The sequence below is a fragment of the Rhea americana genome, unplaced genomic scaffold (assembly GCF_003343005.1).
Source record: "Rhea americana isolate MKP2758 unplaced genomic scaffold, rheAme1 scaffold_276, whole genome shotgun sequence".
Lineage (NCBI taxonomy): Eukaryota > Metazoa > Chordata > Aves > Rheiformes > Rheidae > Rhea > Rhea americana.
The window spans coordinates 1,007,216-1,022,748 of NW_028186397.1; the positions used below are offsets into that span (position 1 = coordinate 1,007,216).

General features: G+C 55.3%; 1 protein-coding gene across 1 annotated transcript; it reads right to left on the reverse strand.

Moving 5' to 3' along the window:
* Nucleotides 1–3,028: 3,028 nt before the first annotated feature.
* On the reverse strand, nt 3,029–15,263 carry SRF (serum response factor). Its single transcript, XM_085308464.1, has 7 exons — nt 14,982–15,263; nt 9,784–10,045; nt 9,262–9,441; nt 7,707–7,826; nt 6,688–6,879; nt 6,056–6,132; nt 3,029–5,751 (listed from the first exon to the last, which is right to left on the reverse strand). Exons 1-7 carry the CDS (start codon nt 15,147–15,149, stop codon nt 5,656–5,658), a joined length of 1,095 nt encoding a protein of 364 aa, XP_085164590.1. The 5' UTR covers nt 15,150–15,263; the 3' UTR covers nt 3,029–5,655.
* Between the last annotated feature and the right edge of the window lie 270 nt (nt 15,264–15,533).

The following is a 15,533-nucleotide window of genomic DNA, read 5'->3' on the forward strand; positions in this document are numbered from 1 at the left end:
GGGGCGGGGCGGGGTGGGAGCGCGCGAGCCCTCTGCGTGCGCCCGCGCCTGCGCTCTGCTGTCGCTCTCTGGGGGGGCAGCTCCCGCCTTCGAGAAGTTTCTCTGGGTCAGCGGCCTCCCGCCGGCCGCTGCGCCTCTGTGGGGCTCCGCGCAGCCCGGGCGGCCCCGGCGGCTCCGCAGGGTCTGGGGCAGGCCTGGCCGCAGCATCCAGGGGGGTTAAGCGGCAGCCCCTGTCGGGGGGGGGGGGCGCCCTGTGCCCTGTGCCCAGGCCTCCGCTGCGCCCGCCTCGATGGGCTGCCTCGAGGCTCGGGGGGTTTCTTTGTTGTGAGCTCCGCTTGCGTGTTGCCAAATGCCTGTTCCCGCAGTGTACCACCTCCGGCTTGCTTGAGCTCTCGGCGGGTTTCAGTGTGGCCCGTTGGCACTCTCGTGGTGACGGGCCTGTGGAGGCAGTTGAGTTCAGTTGCGTACACTTTGGACTGGTTTCCATTTTTTTTTTTAGTTTGTTTTTTTTTTCTTTTCTGAACTGCAACACCCATATCATAAATCTAAATGTTTATCCTTTTCCCATATTTCCTTTCGTGGATGGGATTTGTAGGTGCAGTCACCTACAAATGCAGTAGGCATAGGTTTCTGTCCATCTGGTCTATTAAYATTTGTTTTGATTATAAATAAACATTAAAGACTAAACAGTAGAGAATCTGCTTTCTCATTTGATCCCAGAGCAAGTGCACGTACATGTCTGAGCTCATTTCTGCACCAGTACTGATAAAACGGATTAGGCATTTTCCATAATTTACAATAAAGATGAGCAGTTATTTTTTAAAAATACAGATGCAACTAGCAGGAGAATGATGGGCTGGATAAATAGGTGCAGTGTTGCATCAACCAAAGTGGGACGATCCTCTAAAACTGTCATGCTGTACTCTTAAATGTTTGTCTTTCCCTGGCAGCCTCATGATTTCTCCATTATTAGACATAGCCTGGGTTGATATCGATCCTCCCTTTCCAGATTCCCTTGGATGCTCTTGAAATCTGTGTTTCCTGTTAGCATATGTCATGCTCCTTTCCCATTAATCCTCAAAGTGACGTTAACATCTAAGGGATCGAACTGGTGTTTAGTTAGATCAGGCTTTGCCTTTCTTTTTAAGTCAGCTCATCTCCTGTTGAGCTAAACAGGGTGTTTTTGCAGTAATGGTGGTGGGGGGGGCACGACTGACTTCCTGAATGCCACACAACTGTATAAAAGAGTAACTATGTAAAAGCTGATACAACATGCACAACCAGCTGTTCTGATCTCTTGTGGTGAGCCGTTTGGTGCATGTACCGCACCTGCAACGTTGCTGTGTTTAATGTCACAAATGTGAGGTGCTGATAATGCTCTACAATGGTAAATGCAACCTGTTACCCAGCTGTAGCAACATCCCATAGCCAAAACCCACCACCAAGGATCACTGGCAGTGGCCAGATGGGGCACGGGAGTCTCGTCCGTGCTGCTGAAACCTTTTCCATGGATATTTGTGTGCCCTCCTCCAGTGTGAATGGTCTTGATCTGGTATTTTCATACCGTGCTTAGTCTCATCCCCAAAATAAAGGCTAGGTCTGCGGTACCTTGCCCTGTGCTGGGAGTATTACATGGTGTGCATGGAGCCCTGTGTACAGGTGGAGTGGGGTTTTGTGGTGCTGAATCACAGCGAACGGCCTCGTAGGAGTGCCAAGCATGGGGCAGGCTTGCTGCAGCGCAATGTGGAAGTGAAGTACCTCCCCTTTTGACAGAGAAAGAGTCATTTCAGCTGTGTTTTACTCCTGGTCAACTTCCGTACAACCCTCTCTTGTTCTGCTACACTGGGATGTGTTTACTCCAAACTGCACTGTGAGGAATTACACAGTTCCTCTGCCACGCATCTTTTCATCGGTGCTATGCCTTCTTTACATCGTTCAAAAAAATGGTACCCAGTCCAAGACTTGGCACTATATGTGACTAATAGTTACATTATTAGCTGGGATACTGGTGGCCCAGCAGCACTGATGAGTGTAATGAGCCCTTCTCCCTTTGGTCTCCAACAAGTGAGGTTTCCTTCCCAACTTTAGTCGCATTATTGATCCCCTATGTGCCATAACCTGGCTTTTAGGGGCCTATTGACATCTGTCCTCAGTCTGGCTTTAAGTAACACCTCTCCAGTCTGGACTTTGAATATTGCTTTATCTTCTCATAGCTTTTTTCTGCAGAGAATTAACAGCCTTGGTGCTGGGCCTTATAGTGGCAGCAGTCTATCCTTTAAGTCATCAGGTGTCCAAAAATAACGCAATTGGGAGGGAGGAAGGGAAATGACCTGTTTTTCACTTAAGAACTGGACCAGGTGCCTGCCAGTTTTGGGGCTGAGGTGGCAGGGGGAGGGTGTTGCTCTGCCTGCATGCTTTCAGCTACGTTACTTTACAGCACAGTTCATTCGTCCTTGCTCAGAGGCCTGGGGATGGTATGGCCCATGCCACTGCATCTGAACACACTGAGCCTATGGTACCAGTTGCGTGACATTTCCCACAGTAAGAGGGCCTTGGCCAGCGTCAGGTATCTGAGAAGTCCCTTATCAGGTAAACAGTTCTTTAAACAATACCTTAGCAGCAACATCTTCATACAAAACTACTTTACCTGTCCTGCAACCTCCTCTGCCACTACTAAAAACTAATGCTGTCCTGATTTTATTCATGGTAGTTCTTCAATATATAATCCACCTGGGGCCAGGCTGAGGAACCATCTGTTTCGATGTTACAACAGCAAAAAATTCCTTTTGCTTGGCCTTAGTTACTCCATGTTGTAACCAACCTTGGGCAACCTTGCTCTGTTTCCCCTGTTTTAACTCTTGCTAAAGGTCTTCATGCTCCTGCATGTAACCACCTGAGACACAGGGCAGTTGCTTTCCAAGGTCCCCATTCCGGCTTAACTCCTGGTTCTTATTTCTCTGACCCCACGCCATGCTCTGGCAACGAGCACTGTTCCTCAGCTTTCAGAAAGGAGAGCCATGACCCCAAATCTGTGCACAAAATGATAACATTTATTGAAAGAGTATTTTTTTTAATACAAAAGAAAGCTCTGTACATAGTACTGTGATTACTTCCACATCCTTCCAGAAACACAACCCTGGAAACTGGAAAAAAATACCCCCCCAAACACACACACACATACACACACACACACACGCTCACTCATGCACACACGCACACAACCCCCAAACCAGTAAAATGAACTAAAAATGTCACCACACAATAAATGTCGTTTCGTCCCTGATAAACAAGTGTTCTTACAAGTCTGCACTTAAATAAAATACACCATTAGCGTTTAACCAGCGGTTACCTTTAGGGAGCCAGAGAGGGGATGCAGTGCAACACCCCGTAGCAGCAGCGGTGCTCCTGCCACCCCAGCCCAACAGCTCTGCTCCACAGTGCTAGCAAAACAAAGCAGAGCAAAGCCAGGCCATGATGATCTTGCTGAGGCAAAGTATAACACAAACCCCAACCCCTGTTCTTCTCCCTGGGCAAACTCTTAGCTAACTTTTTTTTTCTGTTTTTTGGAGGCATCACTGAGCAGCCTCCATATACCTAAAAACAACCCCATTGCTCCCAGCTGCAGGATACGCATCACTGTTACAAGCAAGGCTACAAAAAGGAGGCAGCATGCTATGTCACTGTCACCATACAGGCCACCCTGCTCCACATGGGCCCCTCAGAGGCTGCATGGCAGATCATTCTGGGAGATGCCTTGGCACACGGGGACTTGGAAAGGCCCTGTGCGTACCTGCGCGTTAAGGAGTGGCTCAGAGTTTAGGAGAAGCTGCCTGCATCACGAGCAGATGGAGAGCAGGGATCAGCCCAATGGAGCCCCAGGGGGAGTGGGGATGCCCACAGCCCCTCAGGCAGTTGTGGGCAGCATTGCTCCAGGCCAAAACAGCCACACTCCCCTAGAGCAAAGATGGATGGGGCTGCCAGGCACTCCTGCAAGCCCCTTACTCCAAAGGGACAGGTTCTTCACTCCTACAGGGCAGCTGCTGCTTCGCTTGCCTCCCACCAATTAAGCCTGAAATTACAGGTATGGAGTCCTCAGTGCAGGGAAGAAGAACACAAGCATCCAGCTCAGTCCCTGGCACGTGCTGGTGGGCAGAAAGCGCAGCTTAAACGCTAATGCTGAAGGAACATTATCCAAGGTTACAATACAAACTCAAAAGCAAGGCCCCTTCCTGTCTCCATGCCCACCCACCCCTCTCCCATCTCCCAGGTACAAACCCCATGAAAACTGTACAGGAGCCAAACTTTTATTCCTTAAAGAATTACATAAATACTGAGTTTAACACTTAGAAAAATAAAGTCATTTTTTTTTCAAGGCTTCTTTTGTCTTTAACTTAAAAAAAAGTTACAGTAGCTGCTTCTTCCCCTAAGGGTTCAGCAGCTTCTCTCACTTGCTTGCTCTCCCTCCAGGGACAGGGCTAGGTAGCAGAGCCGCTTGCAGGAACAACCCTGCAGGAGCAGGCACGCTCCAGCCCTCTTCCCCCAGCCCTGCCATGCCTGCACAGGTGTCTCAGCAGCTCCTCCATAGCCTAGGAAAGCCTGTTGGCCACCCTGGTGCCCAGAGGAAGCACCTGCCACCTGCCCAGCAGCTTGGTGCCCTGTGAGCTCTTCTCTTTGACACTGGTGTTGTTTCTTCACCTTGTATCACACAGGAATTTAGGAAGTGCTGAGCAGAGCTGCAGAAGGATGTAGGAGACACCCAGACACATCCCCCTGGACGTACGGAGGCTGCACTGCTCACAGCGAGGGCCAAGACAAGAGCGTGGTGCTGGGATGGCCACAGCGTGCCCCAAAAGGTCTCTGGGGGTGTCATCGTGGTCCTGGGCACCCACTGACCACTTTGGTGGCGTCTGCCGGCAGCAGAGCACGGTGGGCTTCAAAACTGCTGGGCGGCCCAACAAGGAGGCACTGAGGGCCGAGGGCTCACTGTAGTGCATACGAGGGGGACGAGGCCACGGGCTGCAGGCTGCACCCTGCCTGAGGAGGCCCCCACCGCTGTCCGGAGGGAGCGCACACAGGCTGAGCCCGAGATGCACATCTGAGCTGACTGCTCTTCCTCAAAGCCCAGAGCCAGCTGCTGAGGCCAGGACGCGTCACCCCTCCCAAAGGCACATTGCTGAGGCCAACAGCACAGCCTTAGCCTGTGCCGCTTTGGGTTGTGGCCTGTGGGACAGATCTGGGCCTGAGGAGACTTGGAGCATCCTGAAGGAGCCAGAGCCTCCAACTGGGAACGGCTCGCAGTATTTATTTACAGCGCGGAGCACGCCCTCCCCATGAGGGACAAGTTTCTTTGGCTGGCGTGAGAAAAGCACAGCTATCGCAGCATCCAAACGCCCCCAAGCCCTGCATGGCCCCAGCACAGCTCCATCCATGATGTGGGTCCGGCAGCCCCACACACGTGCCTGTGTGGGGAGGGCGGGGGGGTGTGTGTGTGTGCGTGCATGTGTGTGTGCATGCGTGTGTGTGTGCATGTGTGGGTGAAGGAAACGTGAAAAGGCAACAATAAATAACTGGTGCAGTCTGTACGAGAAGGAATTGCTGCCAGCCCCAGCACCGGCGTAACAGGCCAGGGACAGCACAAGGCCAGCAGCAGAGGCCTCAGTCACTCTTGGCGCCATGTGAGGTGTCCAAGTTGACCACCTGCAGCTCCGTCAGGCTGCTGCCACTGCTGCTCTGCTGCCCGATGACAGCCATCTAGAGAGAAAAGGGAGGAGCGAGCATTGGGGGACGGCATGCCCTCAGATCAGACACAGCAGCAGCTGGGGTGGCACCATCCCTCCTGGGCACCCAGTCAAGGAGGACAAAACCTCCAGGCCCAGAGGCAGGTGGAATAGGCAGCATTCCCAGCTCTCAGAGACCTGAGGACCGGCCGTACCCATGTGCTCAGGTCTGCTTGGACCTGCAAAGGACGTGCAAACAGGGACAGAGCAGGCTCAACACTTCCTCGTGAGGGGAGAGAGGACACCCTCAACACCTGCAAGCAGCCCTCTACGCTTACCTGGTGAAGCTGGACAGCTGAGACCGGGATCTGAACAGTGCCTGATGGAGCTGTCAGGAATACTTGGGGGACACCACCTGCCAGGGACAGAGGGAAAGCAGGAATGACAACGTCCCCTAAGTAGCGCTCCCCTACGGGTCCTTTCCTGAGCCCTTCCTCTCAGCTCTGTGAAGCTTCACAAGGATGAAGGTGTCTGTTTGCATGCGCTAAGGCATCCCAGGTGAAAGCCACGTGCACTGTTTTTCCAAATGCTGCGAGAAAGAGGCATAAGCCCCCATCCAAGTGTCACCTGCAAGGCTTCATTCTGCTTCATCCTCTCACGCAGCCACATACCCTTTCCAGAGCAGCCAGCAGGGCTGCTCCCCCAGCTCTCTCTGCTGCCTCTCCTGTATCCCACCCCACAGGCAACCYTCACATTTTCGCTAGCAAATGGTGAAAGAAATCCCTTGCACAGAGAACGACGGGAGATCTAAAAGCACATGTCAAGCATCACCCTTGCCAGGCCTTGCATGGCACAGCTAAGACCACTTAGGAGAAATCTCTTCAGAATAAAAATGTAACATTCGTATTTGTGAGGAAGACAAAAGGGAGGTGCCAGAGTACGTAGRGGAGCATTACCCCACACAGCTTACCCTGATCCTGGACCTGGCTGTGRGACACCTGCATTGCCGAAGGCGCCTGTGAGAAAGCGTTGAGGACTGCGAGTCCACCATCCGTGAGGCCAGACGTGGGCGCGTACATCACCGCATGCGGGCTGGGGTACATCATGTGGCCACCCACAGTGGTTGGCACAGACGACGTCATGATGGTTGCCGGGAGGGTCACTGACACCAAGACACACATAAGCCACAGGAAAGGAGGCTGCTCAGCATCTCTCCCTCAGCTACTACGTGCCCCCCCCTTCTCCCCCGCAAAGGGGTGGCACAGCCAGCTCCAGGAGTCCTCTGACAGAGTGCCCTGGATCAGCAGGGACACAGAAACGCCAGTCTTGTTCTCCCAAGCTCCCAGGGAAAAACCCAAGGCAAAGGGCAAGAGAGCTCAAACCTCTCCCTGCGTCAGTGAGGATGAGAGGAAGGAAAGGCATGGTAGCCAAATATCCCAGAATCTAATTCAACCCAAGATATGTTTCCTAATGATGCTTTAATAAAGCTGTTGAACTCAGTTCAGTCCACATCTGGGCACCTGAACTTGGATTTTGCTGACGGCAGAGTTGTCCTCTGCACATACAGTAAAAACCAAGTGGACATGAGACAATGCCTTGTGCTAAGGGCTAAGTGAGCGAGCATTGCCCCAAGAAATCAGCTGGGAACTGGGAAGACTACAGCAGCCTGTTCCCTAGCTACATGCTGCAAATAAGAGCAGGTGACAGATCTATAGAAGCTCAGCAACTCCATGTGAGATGCCCTATGCCCAGCAACATCTATCTAGATGTAGCATAGCCAGCCCCCGGGGGCTGGGAACAGGAGGACTGTTTCCAGACACATGAGTCTGGGGATAAATAACCCCCAGGAAGCTGTCAGAAAAGCTGAGATAGAACTGGACTGAGAAGAGTCATGGGCAAGGAGCAAGACAAAAAGTCTGTCAGGGGAGGTTGTTAGCAGCAGCAGTTAGGAAGGAAGAGAGAATACGGTTACGATAGTGTACTGATTACCTGTTCCACTGGAAGAGGTCTGGGTAAGGTCAGTGCTGCTGTCACTAGAGGGGGACGTCTGCTGCGGTGCCTGGTGCACCTGGATCGCCTGGACTGGGACCTGCTGCGCCATGGTACCACCTGGGGAAAGAAAGGAGCCCTGGAGCCTGAAGACCAACATGGGTGCTCTGGGCTTGCGCAGGGCGTGCAGACACCCCGCCACACTCCCCACCCCAGTCCCATTCAGGCCAYGCAGAGCTCTGCAGCCTGGCTCTGCCCTGCACTGGGGAAGGGCAGCCAAGGGCAGCACGTGGCAGAAATAAGGCCCTGCCTTAAAACCTGGCCTTTGCTGACACACAGCAGCCAAGGAAGGGCTGGCTGGCCTGCAGGGCTCTTTCCTGGGAAATGAAGGCCACAGCAGTTTTTCTCCAGCTCCCAGGCATAGTTCAGGGATATGTGGGACCTCCTCACCACTCCCGGATCCATTAGGGCACAGCACAGAAGACCTGGCGTGCCAGAAGAGGACTAGCATGAACCCCCAGTGCTCCCCATGTTCTGCCAAGCAGAACAGAACTTTGTTGTTAGGCAAAGATCAGCTAACAGCGTCACAAAAACTGTGAGTGCCCAAATACCTAGGCCAGCAGGGCTCCACTACCTCCATGCTCAGGCTTAGGAGAGAAGAGCAAGGGACACCGCAGAGCAGAGACAAGGCCAGTTCACCCAGGCTGGGCATCTGCCCACTCACCATACCAAAGACGCACGTTCATTATCCCCATAGCTCCTGAGGATCACAAGGGAAACCCAGCTTCCCTTGTGCAGGACCACGCTGTCCACCTGCTTCTTTGAAGGCCCCAGGAAAGCACACAGGCCAGCAGACTCATCGTCTTAGGCACAAACAGGCAGGACATGAGATACGGTGTCTCATGGTACCCATGTCACAGCTTCCCCCACGAAGGAAAGCCTAGCCCTGCAGTCTGAAACCACAGCTGGGAACACGCCAAGCCCTAGCACAACATCTGCACAGCCTCAACTTGGCACAACGAGGAATTCCTACAAGGGATGATGCGCACAAGACAGCACAATGACACTTCCTTCCATTGCTTTGGGTCTCTCGTAACTCATCCCCTGCACTATCGTTTAGCAACTGACAGCAAATCTGTATCCAAAAGCAAGGGCAGCTGCTCAGAGCCAAATACCAACACGCAAAACAACACTCACTGGGCATCTGAACCCCCAGAGTCTCTGTCCGCCACACCTCCCAGCAGCACAGCTCAGCCTTAGTGTGGCTCCACCAGTGAACATGTCTCCTCTACTTTCATCAGACCCAGGGTAAACCTGGGGGCAGAAGACGGACAACCTGCTGCTCCCCTTAGTTTGTATCCTCTAAGATGCTGCTCTTGCCTCCCCACCTCTCCCCCCAAGGCTGCAGCCAGGGCCCCTTGCACTCTTCCACCTCCATACTCCTGCCTCTGCTGGGATCAGCTCTCTGGCTAGGTCCTGGGACCCAGCCTGGGTCCCCCCTAGGGGCAGCTCCATCCCCCCACCTCAAGCAAGGGGAGGAGAAGCGAGTGCTGACCTGTCAGCGACACGATCTGCCCTCCAGCTCTGGCGGGGAAGCGGAAGACTGTCTGCTGTGCCTGCTGCAGCTGTCCAGCCGTACCCGCAACCGCCTGGCCCTGCTGGCTGGAAAGAGCCAGGGAGTGCGGCTGTAACTGAGCGAAAGGAATGGTAGGGGTCCCCGGAGAAAGGGAAGCACCTGCCGAAAGGAGGGAGAAAGAAAGGCTTCGTCACGACCAGCTCTTTTCACTCCCTCCCGGCTCCTTGGTGCTGCCCTAGGGTCCCAGCTCAGCTCTCTGCCATCACGTCATTCCCAGCAACAGAGCCAGCTAACAGTGCCCGGGGGGAAACAGTCACTACTTGTCCCTTCTCCAGCCTCTGGCTCGGCTGGGCTCAAGCAACAGAGCCCAGCCAGCTTCACCCTACAGCAGCAGCCACTCTGCCTCCACCAGCCACTCGGCCTCCTCTCCCAGGGAGCGCAGCAATGCACTCCAGGTAACGAGACGGACGGACACAGTCCTCAGCCCTGACAGACACTGACCTGACATGAGAGTGAAGCCRGTAGGTATCTGCATGAGGCCCCCGGATGTCACCGCACTGGCTCCGGTAGTCTTCAGCACTGTTCCGTTGGCACTTGTGACAGCATTGGGACTGATGCTGGCAGACACAGGCGCCAGGTAATTAGTGATGGGAAAGGAGGGGCCGCTGCTGACCTGCATGGAGGTCGAGGTGGTGGGGGCTGTCTGGATGGTGGACGTTGTTCCTGGCAGGTTGGTGACGGTAAACGCCGGCTTCAGCGTGTCCTGTGGGATGAGACAAGATGGTGAGAGCTCAGCCCCAGGTCCTTGGTCCAGTCAACATCTGCCCACACAGCCAAGCTAGACACCATAGTTTGCAGCTCTGTGCCAAACCATAGCCCACTGCAAGCAAATGGAGCAGAGAAGAGTCTCTTGAGCAAACATGATGAGACTGTGCCCAACAACGCAGCATCAGGAGAGCTGGAGAGAGCTCAGTGTCAGCCTTGGATGCAAGCCCAGGGCTGCACAGGTCCCCTGAGAAACCTCACAAGACATCATGAGACAGAGCAACTCTTCCCCTCTCCAGGGACCCAGGAGTCACCTTAGGCTGTAAGAAGGGAAGAGCCTTGGCAACCAAAAGGCAAGAGCAGTCCTTGCAGGGACAGTCTCAAAGGCACACACATCATCATCTCTCAGGAACACACACCACATTCCTTACAGCAGGGAACACAGGGCTAAGAGCAAGCTGAGAACTGGCTGTTGAAGACAGCRGTCAGCCACACGCGGAAAGGGTGGTGGAGAGGGGTCGGACCCGATTCCAAGCACCAGAAATGCCAGTGAGGCCCAAACTCAGCCCTGACAACTTCTTTAGCACGTTCCAGGCAACACAGTGCCTCTGCAAAGCTCCGAGAGCCAAAGAGAAGGGAGAGCATGGCCAAGAGTAAGGACCCGGACCACTAGCAGGAGACTGGCACAATGCAAGTGCTTCCGATGGATCCCACATGTTAGCTACARCCAGTGTGCACCATGCTCCTACAAGGAGCGCCAATGCCAGGCTGACGACAGCAACGTCAGGAAAGTCAGGCACCAGGAGCAACAGGGCTCTCCTGGGTCTGGGACTAAGGCAGGAGGATGCAGGGCACCCAGTGCCCTGGTTTTTGCAGCTACAAAGCATGCAGCAGGACATGGTGTGGATCTGCAAGAGCCAAGTGAGCCCAGCACGGTTACGATTGCCCCACACAGTTATGCTGCACCTAACACGCCTCCTTCCCCCAGATCCTCTTTTGGATACTCGAGGTCTCCATGGCCCTTCTCCCATCCTGCTCAGCTAGCCTGGATTGTGAAGACGCTGTTCCAAAAGCTATCACTGAGCATGTGCCGCAAAGATCTGCTGTCCCCATGCCCTGCCATGGCCGCCAGCGCGCCTGGGAAGGGTTAAGGACRCTGTGCTCCCACCCCTCCCGCTGCAGGCTGGTGGGCCCATGTCTCCCACGTGCTACGCCTTGTTCCCAGCTTGTCAAGCTGCCAGGAACAAGGAATTCACAGCTCAACGAACAGCTAAAAAAGGGAAGGCAGCCCATTTTGGACAGGGAGAGCCAATCCTGGGCACCCAGCCCTGCCCCAGGGCCCAGGGAAGGAGGAGAGTAGAGCCCCTCCACCTTGGCACCACAGTCCTCGTGGTCCRAATTAGAAAAGGCACGTGATAACGGAGCAGAGCTAGGCAGATGCACTTTCCATGAGCTCAACCGCAGGCTCCCACCATCCTACACAGGGCATGAAGCTGTGGGCATCCTCCCCACCCAGGTGACAGGGCAGAACCCCCCACCCAAGGGAGGACCCACAATGTTTCCAGCTGGCTCCTTCATCTCCACATCTAACCCTGCAGCTGAGCACCTCTGAAACAGAGTCCTCAACCAGCCATGGCTCTCAGCATCCCCTGCTGCTACATCCTCTTGGGGATGGAAGAGGCATCCTAAGAAGATCCATGGCATCATTGGGGAATCATCAGGACTCTTTGCGGACACAAGGGCAAATCCCAGCACAGTCACGAAAGCAGAGTTGCATGGGCAGAAGGCCACAGCAGCAGGCTCCAATCCTGCCCGCCCCCCCCCCACTGTGCCCCAGGTGAGACCCAGGTTCCTCCCTCCTCCACTGCGTTTCTCTTAGGCTGCAATGATAGCTCTCAGTACAGGAAGGGAGGTAGGACAGCCCACAGCACCAGACCCCCACTGCCTCCCACAGCCAGACTGTGATGGCTAGAAGCCTCAGGCACCTTGGCTCTCCCCAGCACACTGCAAAGCCCAGATCATGTGCACAGGGACAGCCAGCAGCAGAATCCAAGCCTCTGCAGCAAAGCCATGGGCCACCCCCAGCTAGGATCACCCGGGGCGGGGGGGGGAGCAAGGACATCTGAGGCAGCAGAGCAAGCCCTGAAGGCCCTCCCCTTGCTGGTCCATCTGCATATCAACCCACCCAACTCCAGATCTCACTGCAAGCTCTGGTTTGCAGAACAAGGCCGAGGGGAAACATTGTAGAGGGGTGCAACACACCGAGGGGAAATGCCTATACCAGGCCTACAGCACCATGAATGCTCAACAGGATGGGACCAGACAGCATGGCCCAGGCCAGTCCAGGTACTGCAGCAGGACCCTGGGCAGTTCCTCTCTTCATGAATGAGTCAATCCTGCTCCAGCACTGTGGCTCCCAGGGGCTGCCTGGGATGATGCTGCTGAGCAGGTCCCAAACCCACCAGCCAGCATCATTACAGGGGCATTACAGGAGAATCAGTCTTGGTGGTACATGGGAGAACCCTTCCTGGGCTCTAGCACCTGCCTAAGGTTCCAACTCAGGCAGAAAGCCCCACCTCCCCAAAACAGGTCACCAGATGAGGGCTTTTACTCCAGTCCCAAGCTCCTGTGCTTTCTCTAAAATCCCCTCCCACACATAGCAGCATTGAAGGGATTACTGATGGGTGCCATTTCTTTGGGGCCTTCAAAAAACACCATGTGGGTCAGAGCAMAACAGCACTGCTGTCAGAGCATAGCTGCTGTCTTCACAGCACTGCCTCCCAGCCCCAGCTGCAACACAAGCAGTCTAGACACTTAACTCCCTGTCACCTCATCAGACACGGCACCTATAGCCCAGCCCTGCACACCACCCACCCCTCAGCAGAGCAAGGCCTACCAGTTCAGTACCAGCCACCTAGCCTGGCCCGCCCACAGGCTCCCTTTGCCCTTACAGGGCTCCTGGGTCTGTCTCAACAGAGGTGATCGCCACTAGAGCACCAGGCCGGGCTCTTAGCCTCATAGCAACCACAGGGCTCTTCCAGTCCCACATCAAATCCTGGCCATGGCCACGAGGTGCAACCACACATCCCACAGCAGGCATCACAGCTTGCCAGTCCAGAAATAGAGCCCGCAGGGCACCAAGCAGCACCTGCATCAGAAAGTAGATGAAGAAACACTATGTCTAGAAGACCTCCTCTGAGGAGTAACTGCCCCAGGAGCTCATTTCCTTTGGGGCCAGTTGACATTTCTAGGGGAAGATTTAAGAGAGAGCTTGTGGACAAACCACAGCARGGACAGGTCAGCTTCCATGCGCAGCCCTTCCTGCACCTCCAGGTTACTCCAGGCACAGACAACCTGTCTCATCACAAGACACACAGAGGGCTTGTTTGCTTTTTCATCCAAGAGAAGCCGACAAATCCAAGTGCTTACAAACATGGGCTGCACAAGGGAGAGACCCCTGGTGGCAACAGGCTCCTTTGCCTACTAGGAAGGGTAGGCACAGCTCAGGCTGGAAATCAGAGGCACTCAAGGGAGTTAGGCCAGACCAGGACTGCTGTAGGGCTCCCATCAGTGGGAAACCTTCCAGGGACCCACCTGGTGTGGGGGTATCTAGCCCGCAACAACCTGGCCTGCAGCAGTTCCTCCACCTGCAGAGACCTCTGGCACAACTTATGTTTTGCAGAGCTCAGCAGTAACGAGGCTTTGCTCAGAGCAGCGCTGCACACACACGCTGGGAAGCTGGCACGCAAAGACCACAGCTGCCATGCACCTAGCAGCAACACAACCAGAGCTGCTGGGCTGCCACAGGACGCAGACACGCATCTCAGCATCTCTGCAGCGTCAGACACGATGCACGGGGGCATGCCTCAGCGCTGCGCTCGCTGCCTTTACCACCGCCAACAGCGCAGAGACATCAAACGCTTTGCTTCACATCGAGCGGCCACCGCAGGGCAGGGCTGCTACCGTGGCTACACGAGGGCTCGTGCACAGCCGGCCAGAGCTCCAGCCTGGCAGGGCGCTTTTGCAACAGGTCCGATTCCCAGCCCACGAGCACAGGTCCAGCGGAGCTGCAGCAACTCACAGCACCCCAGCTGCACGCCACACAGCGCCCAGAAGCCGCAGCACAAACGTCAGCTTGCAGCACCATCCCAGCCTCGCAGCACCAACTTCCCAACTTCTAGCACCCGCAGACCCAAGCACCAAGCTGCAAAGGAAGCAGCGGGGCACAAGAGAGCCAGCCTTCCCGCAGGATCAGCCCACAGGCATGCAAGGCCACCTGCACCCCCTGCCCCAAGATACAACAGATCCTTTCCTCAGCGGAAAGGGGCCGTTGCACCCACCAGCAGGCCCTCCACAGCACCCAGGGAGGAGGGCCACGAGTAACCCAGGCAAGCATCTGCAGGGACACCAGGCAGGGAGCAGAAACGGCCTGTCCAGCCAAATGTTTCCATTCCCCATGTCCTCCCTGCCCCCTTCCAAAACGGCACCAAAGCAAGAGACAGCTGCAGCTTATAAGGAATGTGAGGGGCCCTGCCAGGGACTCTGGCGAGGGAAACCAGGCCTTATAAGGCCATGGAGGCAGAATCAAATTTTTATCAATGAGTGCAAGAGCATGGAGACACCCAGGGAGAGATAACAGCATCAGGAGCTGCCCGGGGTGGCCTGGGCTGGGGGGAGCCTCGCCGCAAAAGTCAGGGCTGGGACACCTGCCACCCGCTTCGCTGCCTTCCTGAATCACGGCCACCGCCGGCCAAGTCAAGAAGCCAACCCTGGAAGGCCACGGCAATAGCTTGCTGGAGTCACGGTAGAAGGGGAGACCCATCCTCGGTCTCCCAATCCACTACTCAGCGCGGGTTGGAAATGTTCAGGGCTCTTGACGCAGGCCCGCAGCACCCCAGGGAGCCCAGCCACGCTCCTGGGTGCACGGCTCTTACCTTGGTCTCCCCGCTGCTGTCCGACTCCGACACCTGGTAGGTGAGGTCAGTCTCCTCGAAGCCCGTGGCGCTCATGCGCTGGTCGGTAGTGGGGTCCGAGCGCGGAGGCGAGTCCGGGGAGTTGAGACATGTCTGGATCAGTGCTTTCCCCGTCTCACTGGTGATCATGGGCTGCAGCTTCCGCGTGGCAAAGGTGTACACGTGGCCTGTCTCGCTGGCCACCAACAACAGGACTTGGGTGCCTGTCAGTGTGGAAAGCTCATAGGCCTGCCAGGAGCACAAGAGAAGAATCAGGAGTCATGGACAACAGAGACATATATGCCAGCAGGACAAGAGTCCCCAACATGCCACCATGCTCCTGCCACAGCTCTTTCACTCGCACCAGCTCCAGCTCCCTGACCGTTGCCCCAGGAAGAGCTTTGGCCCAGGAGCACCCTGGAGGTTGAAGCATCCCATGCTGTGTTCCCATCTCCATCAGGAGACCCTTAGGGGATGGGTGCATTGAGAGATCACAGGAAAAAAAAGTCTCCTCTGAATACTCCCAGGAGGACA